This window comes from Dermacentor andersoni, chromosome 2 (genome assembly GCF_023375885.2).
Source record: "Dermacentor andersoni chromosome 2, qqDerAnde1_hic_scaffold, whole genome shotgun sequence".
Taxonomy (NCBI): Eukaryota; Metazoa; Arthropoda; class Arachnida; order Ixodida; family Ixodidae; genus Dermacentor; species Dermacentor andersoni.
This window is the reverse complement of record NC_092815.1, coordinates 125,065,125-125,081,592: the sequence shown is the minus strand read 5'-3', so window position 1 is coordinate 125,081,592 and position 16,468 is coordinate 125,065,125. Positions and strand designations below refer to the sequence as shown.

Genomic DNA, 16,468 nt, shown 5'->3' with positions numbered 1-16,468 from the left:
TGCAATTTATGCGACCGGTACTACGACCTTTACTTCGTGCAGTTGCTTAACACTTTGATACTGCTATCAATGCTTTGCCTTTTGGGTGGAACTGCGACTTTCTACTCGTAGAACCAATACTAGAAAAAAAAAATTTATAATGGCTATCGAACTGTCAGACACCGTACCGGATATTGCTCGGTTTCTCTGACATGACACACGTGCGAAATGTCACATATCTACAACAAACATGATCAATAGGTTGTAACCTACCACCTCGCTTTCATGTGATATTAAAGTGAACTTTTCTTTGTGGCATCTGATGGGTTTTGATGCTGCATTGGTCTGACTGCGTGGTATGTGGTCCCACTGCGGGCAACACTATCAGCTGTGGCAGCGGAGCGGATGCAAAAGCTTTGCAGGTTTCACTTTGTGCCACCGATGTGAAGATACCGTTGACACGGCATCTTTGATAACTGACTGTCAAATTCAACAAAATGATTCTTTTTCTGTTTGAAATTATTTTTCTCAGACTGCCCAATAATTACGAAATTTCCATGGCTCCTTCCTTAAAAGAAGAATTGGCCGGTGACTGTACTTATTTACCTAAAAGGTCGAATTTCAATATAATGAAATTCTAATATAACCATGTGAAGTGCAGATTTTACCGACTTCATTATATCAAGGTTTAATTGTACTTAGACTGCTGTGAAAGCTTCACATCACCACCTATTTTGCTCACAAATATTTTTCTCACAAAGCTTGCCAAGCAGTTGGCAAACAACTGCAACCTATGAATGTGGGCTTTAGAAACAGTGCTGCCAGCTAGGCAGGCCAACACAACTATTTTCTTGAAGAATTGGCCTGCTGCGACAACTTCTGGCCACGACTTCTTAACAAATGTGCCAGATTTGTTAATGACAAGTTTCTTATTTCCACTGAACAACCCAGGCAAGTACCAGTGCAAATTAAATCATTACACAAAAGAGGACACAAGTGTGGCACTCAAGCAAGATATCAGTGTTGTCAAGTCGCCAACAGACACAAGATAATGTTTAAAAAGCTTGCTAGCATCAATAAACACATTACTAAAGACCATGCTAGAATTGAAAGCATTTAAAGAATTAACAAAAGAAAAGCTTTAAAGGCAAAGTACCTTAAGATTCATGAAAGTTCCTCGTATATTCATACATTAACAACAGGCCGAAGGGTAGGAAGGCCTCTACTTATTATGGTCGGTGACAACCTAAGAATGCAGTGGAAGATACGCTGCCATTTAACTTTAAAGAGAATTAATGGTGATCTGCCATTTCTGTAACGTCTCGTTGGAGACGAACTTCTTTCGGTATTCACGTCTTTTTGGAACTACATTCTGGAGTGCAGAGACATAGAGGGTTTTGTGGGTGCAGCTTGTAATGACTCTTAGGTTGTCATTGAGTAGAGATGCCACCACAATACCGTGCTGCAGTAAACACAATGGCTTAGTTGAGGTGCGTACAAGTTCACCAACATGCACGACCGATGAGCAATAGGACATACATCAGCAGCACTGAGTGCAATAGAGACCTGAACGTCCTATTGAAAGTCCTTTCAGTAGCAGTTTTATGGGAAGGACTTTTAGTTTTTATTTGCTTAGCTGCACCTTTCAAAGATAAGAGTTGCAAGATCAGTTAGTCAGCCACATAGAAAAAGGAAACCTGCTGTTTTTTTTTTTTAGAATGAAAGACAGCGAAAGCATGAAAGTGGGGACAGAAACAAAGACCCCCCCCTGGACAGCACAGCACTGTGGTGTCGTCTCTGCTTCTATCCCTGTTTTTGTGGGTGTGCTCTTCTTCATCCATCAATGGTGCACGAGCAAGGTAAAAGTTATATCTGCGATTTGCTTCTCTCGTTGTTTCTCAGTGTTCACTCCGCATCAACTCGTGTCCCCTGTAAACATGCGGAGCTGCCGCAGCAGCGTGCGTTGCTGGCGGCAAAAGGAGCTCGCACCTTGTGCTCGGCAACCTCACGGGCTTCTTTCTCGCGAAGCAGGTCCTTCCGGAGCTGGCGCAGCTGCTGGCCCACGGGGCCTCCTCCCTGGCTGCACGATGGGGAGAGCCCCAGCCGGGTGTCCTCTACGTGCGCCTTCAGCGCAGACACCTGCAGCAGCTGCTGCTGGTTCAGCTCCTGGAGAGCCCTCTTCTCACGCTCAAGTTCCTGCACCACAAGCAACAACGTGTTTTTTCCCAATAGACAAATTGCACGTTTGTAAACAAACAGGCATAGTACAGGCACAAAGAGCAGACCACTACGTAGACACTCTTCTGCTTTGCTGTTCATCGCTTTGAGCCACTACCTTTGCAAAGTAAATTTTGGAAACTCGGCCATGTGTAATAATCCCGCCTTTTAAGAAAATTCATGCCAGTAAACTTGTCTTCTTTTTCTTTACACGCAAAATGTGATTGCAGAGCCAGTGCATCTTTGTGATGTAATCGGAAGCTGGCCAACTGCCAAACGCTTAGTGTTTTTAAAAATGTGCACTGTGTAAAAATAAAATACAAGCTGAGGATAAGTAAGCATAAAAATAAATACAAAACACAAAAGAAGAGAAAGATGTGCACTAGCATATAATAAGTTACCTGACAAACCACGTATAGCTACGGTGATGAAATGAGAATTTTGTATTAATTCAAATGGAAAGGGGTGAACGCAGTCATGAGGAACAGATCTTGGTGAAGCTCTAACCAACAAAAGTAGTTGAGTTAGGCTGCTAAAGGGAATCGCACAAGTCTTGCCAGTGGTATAGCGTAGACTTGCGAAGTGATCAGAGGGAGTGAAACGAGTATTTACGACAATGAGTTGGTGTTGTGCATGTTGAAAACGTCAAGCACTGCGGAAGATTCAGTATTGCCATGTATAGTATTGTGGAGAAAATGCAAGTGTTAAATTATGGTGTAAGCGAGTAAACATTACCGCAGCTGACGTCCACTGTGCTACCATGGAAAAATCTAAATATTCAAAATTTTGTATACGAATCAGACAATATTTGCTACTTAATCAAAATTGCAATAGTCAAAATTGTTGAATATTCATTTTTGTTCAAATATAACAGAAAGAAACATATATTGAATTCTACAGAAAGAAATATCGATGCAATTAAAGACTGCACTGCATGATTCTGCTGTTTGAGAGCTGCGATTGCTGCACAGCAGCACGCAAGCAACACAACCAGAAATGCAAACAATGCTCATGTACTTATATACACGTGCATCTTAAAGAATCCCAGATGGTCAAAATTAGTCCAGTGTCCTCCCCTAGAGCGTGCCTGATAATCAGTTCATGGTTTTGGCACTTATAGAACTCCACTCAGTAGCTCGCATAGAAATGATGTGTCAAGCACATTAGGGGAAATCCTGCTTCAACCAAACAAACATGCCTTTAGCACATAGGTCCGAACCATTGAACACTTCACAGGACAGGGCACAAACCAATCGCACACCACTGCTGGCAGACCCTTACATGGTATGCCTGTGCTCGAAGCGCCTTCTTAGGAGCTGCATCAATGTGATAACCTTAACCAGATGGAAAATGCCATCGGAGCACTAAGTAAATGGTCACATAAATGACTGTGCCCTTCCCCAAGGGTCATTCAACAATATTTTTCCTCACAATAATTATGAGGGCTATCAAATGTTCAGTATATTTACGACATTATAACTAATGACAATGAGGACTGTTAAATGTTCAGTATATCTATGACATTATACCTACTGAACAATAAACCCCTGAACAGCAGTGTTATGTTTCAAGCTGAGTAAATAAAAATAGTTGTAGGCACACACACAAAAAAAGTTCACCTTTGCATGAGTTACAGAGATTCTGACGATGACCAGGTGTGCTAAACGGTAGTGGTAATGCTTCTAATTTCAACAAATGTTGACATGAAGTGCTGCTGCTGTGGAACTTTAAGCCTTGGAAGCACAGTGCAGATTTTGCCTCTTCTGAAGCCACCAACTTTAGGCTTATCCTAACGTGCACATGGCATTTACCTTTTTATTACAGTAATGATGCTCAGCAATAAAAATAATCGTAGAGCAATAAAAAAAAAAAAGGAAATTCCATTTGTGATTTCACATGGGTGCACAGCAAAATAAAGACAATTTGCATTAAGAAAAGATCTCTAGCCAGAGTCAAGCCAAGTAATAAAACCAAGACAACATCAAAATGAAACAAAAGAAAAAATAAATAGGAGCAAAGCTCACACAAAGCCCATCCGGGACACCAGCAAGCAGAAAGAATAACAAACGGTTGCTAGGGGCGTTGCTAAGAGAGCCAGCCGTGAATATAACCATAGCAACCGGAAGAAATCTGAAAGGACTCTTCATACTGGGCTCTGTAAGGGAATGCGACCACTGCTTGAGGCTCAATTCAGATAATTTGTTGCACAAGATTGTGTTTAGAAGAGCTGGCAGAAGGAATTAGCTATCATCAGCTGCTAAGCATACAGAAACCTGGCTTCATGTCTCTAGGATAATAAAATGAATACATTTGCAAAATCTTGCAGTCTCTAATGTACTATTAGCATGTAAGACCAAGCAAGAAGTATACAGACAAATAGAAAAAATTAAATTCATAGCAAAAGATTTTTACAATGATTAAAACTAGAAAACAGCAAAAGAAACAAAAACTATACATAGCCATATACTGACTGCTTTACCACTGGTACAGACCATTGGCAAGAAATGGAAATTTTGTTCTGAAACTAACTGAACACTACAGGAATTTCATAGACATTTCCGAGTAAATTCCTTACACAGTGCGCAAACTAAGCATGATTAAAAAAAAATTGCAAAAGAAAAAAATTGCTTCCTGGCACATTTTTGTGAAAATAAAAAGACAAGAAAATGTAAAACCGCATAATTACACTAGAAAGAGTAAAAAATGATTACTTGCTGAACACAGATAGGCTAACACAATAGACATTTGGCCAATTATTAATTCAGCAATAGGATAACTTTGGACATTCTCTTCGGCCATGTCGAGTTAACAGCTAAAGAGATCTTGATCACCTTCAGCCTACCATGAGGTACTGTCCCTTTTTGACTCATGAGAACCCCACCTCTTGTGGAAGACATTTTATACATAATTACTTTAATTAATTAGATTTTTTGCACCATATGCAGATGCATTTGTGTTTTAACCACAAATTATTAAAGTATATCACTTGAGAGAGAGAGAGAGAGAGAGAGAGAGAGAGAGAGAGAGAGAGAGAGAGAGAGAGAGAGAGAGAGAGAGGAGAGACTATGGTAGTGTCTTTAGCAAAAAAAAAAAAAGAGAGAAAAGAGAGAAAGAGCTTTTCGGAGGAAGCTTTAGCATGGGACCAACTGATTTCTTTATGAAACATACATCTAAAATGCAGAAATGCTTTTATGAAACAACCACTGGGCTAATTTGAACTATATTTTTATTTGACTTAGAACCTTGAACATTTAAACAAGAATGTCAAAAATGGGCTAAACAAGGAAAGAATAGAAGTGCAAGGTCTATAGAAGTGTAACTCTTCATCAAAAACAGATATCACAGGTCTATAAACTGCATCTGTTAGAGCATCTCAATTGAACAAATCTGATATGTGAATGTACAGCTCTCATTAAATTGTTACAATGTTTATGAAGATTTTGCATAAGTCCTAATCCCAAGTCTGTGGCACATTTTCGAGCAGTGTACAATAGACAAATTTTGTCCCCTTTAGACATATTATTAGGCGCAGTATACAGAAATATTACATTTTTGTTGTTGCTGAATTATAGGGCTGCAAAGTTGATACCAAAGTTTTTCTTTTAAATCTGGCAATCTTCAAGAATTTTTCGAAAATATATACATATATATAGATATGGAATGATTCTAAGTTCCTTTCCTACAGTTGCTAGATTCAAATTTTGCATTTTAATTGCAACAAACCTCATCAAATTGTGTGCACTGGTTGCTGAGAAAAATGATTTCTCTGTTTCTCAGCATTTAGACCTGAACCAAAGCTTCCTCTTCAGGGTTTAACAAGCTGCTGCAGCTGCATGTATGCCTCATCCTACGAGTGGGAACGAAGAGCAAACAGAATGACTGGGGATAGACGTGGCAATGACTGCGCCATTTCAGCGATACTGAGACGCATGACAGTATTGCAGACATTCAAGTGACAACTTGCCTCTTTGTCCTTTTTGGTCGCCTTGAGGACCCTGCGTAGCTGGGCATTCTCCTGGAAAGTGTCGCCCACGGTGGCCACCAGGGCATCCACCTTCTCCTCCAGGCCGCGCAGCTCGTCCCACTGCAGGGCGCTGGGCGACAGGCCGTCCCGTATGTCGTCAACCGACAGGGTCTGCACGCCTCCTGCTGACAGGGATGAAGAGTCCTCGCTGGTGCCCGACAGGGCTCCATCGCGGGAACCCCCCACTGGGCTCAGTGCCTGCACCAGCTGCCGCAGCGAGCCATGCGCATCCTGCACCTGGCGGATGCGACTCTCCACCTTCTCCTCCAGGGAACGCACCTGTGGCCACATGCACAAGGAGTGATAAACACCGTGCTTTGAAGGCTACAAGCATGCAGACCAACGTAAAGGATGGGCAAGTAGCTTCCTCTAAAGGCCCAACCACAAGGAACAAATTTTCAACGGATTTTCAACATTGGCACCGGCTGGCGTCACTTGGCATCTGCAGGCGGTGTCAAGAACAATGCGATGCCGGTTGATGCTCGCTCACCTACCAAGTCTGACCATGCCAGATTCAAGCGCTAACAACAGAGCTGAAAGCAAGAGACAAGCATGGATAACAGAAACTGTAGTCGCCAAGATGGCAGGATGCGCCGCCATGTAAGTGAATTCAGAGGGCATTCACTAAGCTTCTGGTGTTGCTACCTGCGAGGCACTTGGCCTTGCCCATCTGGCTACTAAAGAAGCGAGTGCTTTTTCTTGGCAAACTTGTGTGCCCCAGTCATTGTAAACAGTGCGATGTTGTATGGTATAATCAGCAAATATGTGCTTATTTATTTTGTGGAGGCATGACAAGAGCTGTCGCGCGATGCTTGAAATATGCCAAAGCAAGGGGCATCTTGTTGAGAGCCAACAATGAAATTCATTGAGTGCATTGAGTGCCACAAATTCGTCTGAAGTTTGTTCCTTGTGGTTGGGGGTTAAAGGGGCCCTGCAACACTTTTTATCGATGTTATGCAGAGGGTTTAGCATGAAAGGACACAATTTTAGCAACATTTTGCAGTAGTAAGTATTTCAATCCATTCAGTAGAAGAGGAGTTAGTGGCAATCAAAGATTTAATTTTAGCTCCTCCGCGGTGCTCCCGCTCCTTCTTCAGCGGCTGAAGTAGGAGCGGTGAAGCGGTGAAGTTTCGGGGACCCATTGGAGCGAGAGACAGACGAAGCATTCATTCTCTGCTGACGGCGCTTTTCATGATAGCACCGTCCCAGTGTGGGCAGCGCTATAAGCCGCGGGGAAGAAGTGCGCGGGGAAGAAGTGCACGCGAAAGCATGGCTGGCTTTGCTTAATTCATACTGCTGATGTGAAGATATCGTCAACATGACATGAAACAATATCCTTCATTGCCTACTCCCATATTCATCAAAATTATTTGCTTTCTCATTCAAATTTACTTTTTTCGATTGCCCGATAACTAGGAAAATTCTGCAGCTACTTTCCATGTCAGAAAAATTGATCTGTGACTCTACTTATTTGCACAAAAGTTCGAATTTCCATCCAACAAACAAACGAAGGAAATTGCCGATTTTACCGACTTCGTTATATAGAGCTGATTGTACATGGTTGTTAACTGTACTTAACTGTACTTAACTGTGGTTGGTAACTGTACATGGTTGGCTCGGCAAGTAATAGAAAAGCACTGCCGCATTGCCTTTCTGGCCTTGTCGGTCACATGTAGTTTCCTCATGGTGCCATGCCACAGATGAAGAGCATGCAGCACACACACAAACATGCACGCACACAAGCACACACACCTGCGCCCGGAACTCCTGCAGCAGCGATCCCATCTGCACCATCTTGTCAAGCTCTTGGGTGCGGGCCTCCAGCTGTTCCTCGAGCTGTCGCACGCGCTTCACCATATCAGCTGACTGATTTCCCTGGGCGCCTCCCCGTGCCTTCTCCAGCTCGTGCAAGGCCTCCTGCTCTCTTTGTCGGGCCTCCGACAGGGCCTCCTCCAGATTGGATGCTCTCTGCAAGCAGCCATGCCAACAGTTAAAGACACTGCACTGCACTGAGCTAGTCTGCAACTGGGCCACATTACGAGTGTGCTGTGCTTGACTTATGCCAAACAGGACATGGTAGAAAAATGACATATGATTAAAAAAAAAGAAAGGGCCATTGAAGCTGAACCTTGATGGTATTGTTAAAGAGCCCATCGCCAGGTTTGGGCCTTGCTGTTATGTCGGCCGTATTCGCTGAAAAGCTGATGCTGGGGTCATTGTGGTGTCGACATCAAATGACACTCTACCGAGTCACCGTGGATGCCGAGATGCTGACAAATGTGGCATTCCTACAAGAGGGCGCATTTTTATTCTGCCCAAGTCATCATCCAAGAGGCTGCTAGTTACTAATACCAAGCGTTGTACGTCATGACAACCCATCAAGCCAGTCAAGGAGTGGTTAGGGAATTTCGGGGAGTGGTTAGGGAATTTCGGAGAGCGGCTTTCCTTCTGGCAGCTTAGGTTGTTTACTTTTTTGGGTCATCACTGGAACAATGAGTACAGTGCATTCACTACCCCTTTTCCCAATCATCTTAAAGGAGAAGTGTGTGCTTTCCTTTGACTTTCTTTTCCTAGGAGGCGGAGTTTGTGATGTCTACATGACCACCGGATTGGCCCATTAGAATGATCTGTTTCCCTAGAGAGTAATCTAGGGAAGACTGATGGTTTTTAAGAGACATCCTTTGCATGTGGTGTGCTCTCCCAAAGTGATTTAGCCTGCTTGGTCAACATGCAGAGGTGCTCCGAGAACAAAGTAGCTGCGTGCTACGAGTTAATACGTGCTATGCTCTGCTTCTGCCAATACGAGTATGTCTTTACCTGTAACTAAATTTGCTTTTCCTACGTAAATAAACACCCTGTTACCTTCCGCCAACCTCTTGTCCTCGCAACTCATCATGAAGAAGTAACTCTCATCAAGAGAGTTCGGACGATGGCGTGGGCCTGCTTAGCCTTCATGCGACGCTCAAGTAGCGTGCGCCAGCTGCTATTGAGATGCACTGGTGACACAGGCTAGAGCGCGACCCTCTGTGTGACGCCCGATTTTGTAGCCACGACAACCAAGGCCTACACTGCAAACAGGCAACCACAGTGCGTAGATCACATGCTAACGATCATGTCTGCGAAGTACAAATTACTGCACAGTGTGAAAACAGCTGAAAATGGAAGCCCACGCTCCCTTATTATTGGCTGAGCCCTGTGTCCTGCAGGAGAATGAAGATCACATGCATAAATGCCTCTATGTTAGATGCACTGCTTAGAAGGTCATTGATTATGACACACGACTGGTCAACCATTCAGTGTAGAATGTGGAAAGCTGCCGCTGGAAGTGTGGAAAGCAGGAATGTAGTGGTACTTGCAGAAGTTGAGGCAAAGGGGGAGAGAGCATCCATGCTGCGAGTGAAGCTTGCCTCCTGGCAGCATGGCAACACATTTCAATTTAACCTATGTCCTCTAATTAATGAAGCAATTTGGAAAACCCTCGCAGTAAAACACCTCCCCAATGGCACTTTACAATTTCCAGTGCATAACCGAAATTTCTGATGGAGTCTGGCAAGGAGCCCTTTGAAGGGACACTAAAGCAAAATAATAAATTAAGACGCATAAAGCAGTCTTTGGAAACTGTGTTGTCGCTGTTTTTGAACTAACAGGTTGATTATTGGAAGAGAAAATGAAGGTCAAAGCCTAGGCTTTTGAATTTCGCACCGAATTCCCAATCCCGGTACGTCACTGAGACCTCATGGATTTCCAAGTATTTTTTTATATTTAGGCCGTGTTAGCCCAGCAAGAGTTCTCCAAACTCACCACATTCGATCTTTGGCCACTGTAGAGAAGTACAATGCAGTTTATCTTTACTGCAAAAGGACTAACTAGGCCCTAGAAGACGCTGTCAGAATACTTGACATCACAGCGAGCTGGTGCGGGAACTCCAAAGGGGGCGCCACCACCCGTCTTTTGCGCTTTTCCCGACTTGCCAATCTTTTTATCGTGGTAAGAGTGGTGTTCTTATGTTGGTAATTTACTGATACAGAAGAAATTATTTTTGTCACTAGTGTCCCTTAAAGAGCAGTAGCTGTCCTCCCACTTGGTTTCTGCAACAATTTCTACTTGCGATAGCAATATATACTTAGTGTTTGCACTTGTTCATGAAGCCCTTTGTCTGAAGCATATTGCGTGTCATATGTGCCTCTGGGATAATGACTGAGATATACTTGCGAGAGCAAGTTTTACTTGGTGTTTGTGATGATTTGTGTCATCCTGTTTACAGCCTCTTTTGTGGGGCATGTTGATCTAGGGGAAGAAAAGAAAGAAAAAGTCCAACAGACACCAAAGGTGTTCACTGAAATCTCAGAGCCAACAGCCATCATTTGCTGAGAGCATGCTAAATAGAGCCACAATACCACGCTGTAGCAAACACAGAGGCCTCACCAAGGTGCATGGTAACTGCACCCTTTAGCGCAAGTTCGTCCACGTGGATGTGAAGAGGCGATTGATGAGCAAGAGCAGATGTTGTAGTTTGTGACTTGTTGCTATGGTAACCTTATACATAGCTCGAACTTAGGTGAAGAAACAAGTTCCGCTTAGAAGTAGTAACATCAAGGCATGCCATGTTTTTTCTTTTTTCTTTTTTTTCAAACTGGCTTTAGACCATACGCGTGTGGCATAGCATAATAGATGAAAAAAGGCAGAATTAACCTTCATCCCTATGTATACACCAGTCACACGGGGAACTTTCAACCATAATCAAGCCAGAACAGGATAGAATTTCTTGATTCCAATTGGCTTCCATACACAAGATGTGGTCAAGAAATTTGATCCTGATGGGGCTCGAAAGTGTCCTGTGTGGCCTGGGTATATATATGGCCTTTCTGTGGGCTGTTATTTTTATGTCGCATTTGGCAGCTTTCAAGTAAAAGACCTGTGCGACATGGTTTGTGGACCCATTTCGTGAGCCGTTGTTTCACAAGCATCAAGGGCAGTCAAACAAAGCCAAAACAAAAAACAATACATGCTCAACTTGCCAGCCAAGAGCCGTGTGCTACGGTTTAACTATATGCAAACTAGTCTTTTCAGGACTTTCATCTTTTTCAAATGTTTCACCTGAATTAAACAGTCTACCTTTATGCTGCCACTGTCCTGTCATTTCTATAATACCCCATTAGAGTGCCATATTTATGATACACAGTATACAAATGCAATGAGGAGCAGCAACAGGGAACACCAGTTTGGTGGCCAAAATTGTGATTCCACTTGCTGTCTACGAATACGCCATACAACATGCCACTTCTGCATTATGATTTAACAAGCACTTGCATGAATGTTCCAAATTATCACAGCCCTCACCAACACTTTTGTGGCCCAGTCACACTGTGCCTACACGTACCAGTGTAAGTTCGTGGACTGAGTGCGACTTGTTGGACAGGTCAGCCTCAAGGTCACGAATGATGTCACGGAGGTCATGTATCTTGTCATCCCGAGAGCGAACTTCGGCCTCCAGCTGGTCACGCTTTCGCAGCACCAGCCCATGATCCTCTACTCGCATCCGTAGTTGCTGCTCCAGGGACTCAATCTGGCAGAGAGACACGCACAAAGAATGGCTGCAGCCCCTGAGCTACCACAGTGGGTGACTCATGTACTCTCACTGATAGGTAACAGACACTAGGTAAAGCAAAGATTTCTAGCGATGGATAGTGAGTTGGATTGGTTTGGTGCTGTGGTCAGTGGTTGGGATTGGGATACTGCATAGGTTACATTAAAACAAAGCTTTACTTGAAACGTCCAACATGTTTTAAATGCTGTGCTTGGTGGCTGTAGAGTGGCCGTAGGTGGCGGTAGCTGTGGTCAGTGAGGAAGAGGCAAGGGGCAGTGCTGAGAGGAGACAGATGGGAGGAGAGGAATGCACTACGTAATCAGTTGGCACAAGCAATGAGGCCATCAGGCCCTGATGGTGGGGTGAAAACAGCACAGATGCCAGGGGTGGCATGATGCACCGCTGTTCGTTTGGCTGTGGCAGCTGAGTGGATTTGAAAGCTTTGTGATTATGAAAAGTGGGCTTCACAGCACGAACTGTAATGATCAAAGCTCTTCAGAGCCCCTGCACCACTCAACACCTATTGGGATAAGTTAGTCAAAGCTATTGTAATTACATACCTCCTTTGAGAGGCGTTGCTCGCAGTGCTGAATTTTCTCCTTGTCTTTCAGTGCCTCTTGCAACTTGGCCAGTTCTTGGGCAAAGTCCTCTCGCTCCTGTTCCCTCTCGTGTGTCTGCTCCTGCACATGAGGCATCAGAAAGTCAGACTTTCGCCATCCATAGGTGGCGCAGTTGGAGTACAGCACGATAGATGTTTAAATGCTTCACGAATGCTGTAACACGCGCATTTGGAGAAAAAAGAAAGAAAGAAAACAGCAGAGCTTTTTGCATTATTTTTTCTCTCGAAATTTGTTGTCTAGCTAAGAAAGCATGCGACATAATCACAGCTGAGAAGTTTAAGCATAAACATACCTAATGACATAAATAATATTTCTGATGCTGCAAGTGTGCCCTCTTGCCTTGGTAGCATGCTTCATTATGCTTTTGTTGTACGCTGGTGAAATTAGGATGAGCATTGACTGCCAAAGTCAGTCTGCACTGTATTGGCACTTTGACTGGATATTCAGTGAAATGCAGAAAACGGAGTAAAGTTCATGCCCACATAAAAGAAGAAAAAAATCTCAACAGATTGCACTTTGTAAACTGAAATCCGATAACAAAAGCAACTTCGCAAGCATCAGGGTACATAAAAATGTATTCTGCTAAATTCCCACAATGGGGCAAAAAGCAGAAACACAGTACGACAAAATGCCCAGACAGTGGCAGTAGAACAAGAGCCTTCGGAGGCTAACATCACCGAATTGAAATGAACTAAAATCAAGCTGAGACATCCTTACTTGCATGCTTGCAAAGTAAAGGAGAAGATGCGAAAAGGCCTTGCACGTGCCTCAATGAACTTCTTGTGCGACAGCAGCTGCTTGTCCATGGCATCGATCTGCGCCTGCAAATCTGCCACCTCGAGGCGCCTGCTCTCCAAGAGCTCCTCGCGTTGTGCCGATGCCTCCTCGAGTGCTGCCTCTAGCTCTGAAAGACGCACTGCCAGGGCATCCCGCTCCTGGTCCTGGCTGCGCTGCAGGCGCCGCTTCTCTTCGCTCAGCCGCTCGTGCTCTTCCAGCAACCCTGCTCGTCAACATGCACGTAAATGCGAGAGCGGAGGAGAGCAAGCAGGAGAGATGAGAAACGAGCAGAAGCAGCACTATAGGTAATGGCCACACATCAGCCCCGAGCCATAACAGTTAGATGCATTTGGCTAATTGCTGGAAAGCAGTGTTGAAGTTTGATGTAGAGATACTAGTGCAGCCCAAACAAGTAGGGGTGTGTGAACCGTAATTTTTGAGACCCGAGTCGAATACGAATCAAACAGTGCCAGAAGCAAATCGAATTGAATACTTTTCAAATATTTTTTTCGCATAGTGAACAACCACTTTCATCAGTGATAAAAAACAATCTTCATATCCTAGTATATTCACAATGTTATTAAGTTTCTGTCATTACATTGCACGTTATAAAGAAGCTGTTCATCAAAAGTTTAAATGAAGCATTAGCCGAAAATGAGCAGTTTATTTGCATACTCAAGACTTGTTGACGAAAGTAAATAAGAGCAGTTTGGCTGAAAACATCTGGCTCACTGAAAGGCATAGTGTGCTCCCTTCTCGTCTTTTATCTCTACCATGACAGGCTGGATGAAACTGATTGCAATTTTACTCCAATATTGTGTTGATTGTGCACAGTCAGTAATTGTTTACCATTATTTGGCGATTTAAAATATTAAAAATCGATTAGGGTAATATTCATTATTTGAAAGTTTGAAACATTCGCACACCCCTACATGCCAGACGAGGACATGAGAAGAGCACAGAGACACACCGGCACTGTTCCTATGGCCCCAACTCTACTCTCCTCATTTCCTCATTTTGTTTACACCACACTAGTATTCCAAGATGGAAATACCAACAAGCATGCATTGCAAAGCTAGTTGACGTAGGGACAAGAAGAAAGAAACACATAGATGAGGCATGCAGTGTTTCTCTCCTTCTGTCCGTGTTGTCTACAAAACGGCTTTCCTAGGACAAATTTCAACTAACTGGCCCAACATCCAGCTTTGCAACAGCGGGCAAAAGTACAGGCTTGAGCAGAGTTGGCAAGTCATAAAGAAAAAAGAAAGCACAGAAGATTCAGACAAGAACAAGAGGAAGATACCGTGTGCTCTTCCTCTTTCTCCTTGTCACTGCTCTCAGTGCTGTCCTCATGCCACAGGCTAATAAGCAAGCTACATCTGCCCATTGCAAAAGCTACAGACAAGACAAGGACAGCACTCGACGGCACTCAATAGCACAGTCACTTCTGGGCTGCAATACTAATTTCAAACGGGACCTGAAGCAGTTCTTGAAACACAGCCTACATGTACTGTGCCATGCAGTCCTGACTATTTGAGCACACATGGAAGCCACATGTACTCAGTCGAGGTGAGACGCCAGTTGGCTAAAAGATGCACACTTGTAAAGAGCAAAAGACAGAGAAAACCAGACATGGGACATGACAGACCTCACTAGCACAGTGCGTGATCCTTTATAAGGGTTTCAGTATAATGTGCTTCATACAAAGGACAACCAAATATTACTTTGATAAGCAGAAAAAAATGATGCACTGTATGTTATTCTATAAGGGTCGTCTGTGGGAATGAAAAAGTTTCATTAAATTAAAGAGTTTGTTCATGGAACTTTGCTTAATCAAGCTCCAATGGTACATATCAGGTATAGATCTGATAACGTAATGGCCTATGTGCTGCTGTTATCCGATTTTAAGGAGAGTGCACCATCAAAGCAATTATTTTTTAAATTTTTTTCGGTAATGTATCGTGTCCAGTAAGGCTTGCTTACTCGAGAGCTTATCGAGAGCTGTCTGGAGATGTAAGGACCAGGAAAAAGAACAGAAAAATTTTAGCACAGAAAAACTGTGCAGCATATGATTATAAAAGTGACGATGAGGGCATGAAAATGGCAGCATATCATTCAAACATAGAGGAATACAGGATGCCCTTCGAGTTTTTGTCCAGAATTGGCATTTGGGACTTTGCAAAACACACGGAATCACCAACCTGGTGACAAGCCCTTTGCACTAATCAACCACTGACACCTATAGCTTCTATGTTGCTGTAGATAATTTTGCCATCTGCCAGTTGTGAATGAAAATGATGTTTGTTTGTAAATGTTCATAACAAGCTTTGCAACAGGCTCACAAGTAAACGTGTTCAAAAACTCACCTACATAGTACTATCAAATTTGAATGGGGAAGCAGCCGTGGTTGATTCGAATGTGAGTGGGTCCAGCAAGTAACTCGGACACTAACCTTTTTCTCAGTTATCAGATTAGCAATCTCTTGTAGAAGAGAAGAAAGTGCTCATTCCACTATTTCTGCATCTCTATCCAATTACTTCATGTATTTAAGGATAATTATATTTTATTGCTGTAATAATAAGCTATCTTTACTGGAATTTCAATTGTTCTCAAGACTTCCAAAATTTTCTATAAGAAAAACAGGGAAAAAACAACATTTATTTTTTCTCTCACTCGAAACTTCCTGAAATTTCGCATCGCTAGAGATGTCACCTATTTCTCTGTAGCCTTTGTCATGTTCGTGACACGTGCGGATAGTTATTTACACTACTGTGCGGAGACTTTGGAGAGGTACATGTAAAACAGTGAGCCGGTAATACGCATCTGCAAAAATGTGCACTCTTCATATAATTGCAATAAAAAAAAAATCATTTAATGCAAAGATATGTACAAGTCCCTTCCCTTATTGCCTGTAGGCTTGTCACACAAATTAAAAGCTGCTAGTACCACAAATGCAATAATTCAACGTAACAACTCACTGTCCCTTGTATTATTTATAACTACAAAGCATGAAGCAAGGGTTACAACTAATAAAAGCTTAATTTACTAACATGCTATCATGTGCTATATGGACGGAAGACTTCAGAACTGCAGCTTCAATTTGAAATAGTATACTCACTGATTTGTTTAAGGAACAATTTTCCACTGACAATTTTTTTAAACAAACTTATGCTGATTCCTATAATTATTTTGCTCAATAATTTATTATGTCATCAAGTTGATCTGTATAGACGTGCATATTCCTGCAAATGCTCATTCCTGTGC

The 16,468-nt window shown here is 42.9% G+C and overlaps 1 protein-coding gene across 9 annotated transcripts in view; it reads right to left on the bottom strand.

Moving 5' to 3' along the window:
- Positions 1-16,468, bottom strand: part of LOC126541179 (uncharacterized) — a 283,735-nt gene that overhangs the window by 23,169 nt on the left and 244,098 nt on the right. For all 9 annotated transcript variants that reach the window (XM_050187864.3, XM_072286532.1, XM_055076519.2 and 6 more), the window contains 6 exons: positions 13,195-13,427; positions 12,368-12,487; positions 11,601-11,786; positions 7,973-8,188; positions 6,161-6,499; positions 1,969-2,175 (listed from right to left, as the gene is read on the bottom strand). In XM_050187864.3, coding sequence (XP_050043821.3) covers positions 1,969-2,175; positions 6,161-6,499; positions 7,973-8,188; positions 11,601-11,786; positions 12,368-12,487; positions 13,195-13,427 — 1,301 coding nt within the window. The remainder of the gene's footprint in view (positions 1-1,968; positions 2,176-6,160; positions 6,500-7,972; positions 8,189-11,600; positions 11,787-12,367; positions 12,488-13,194; positions 13,428-16,468) is intronic.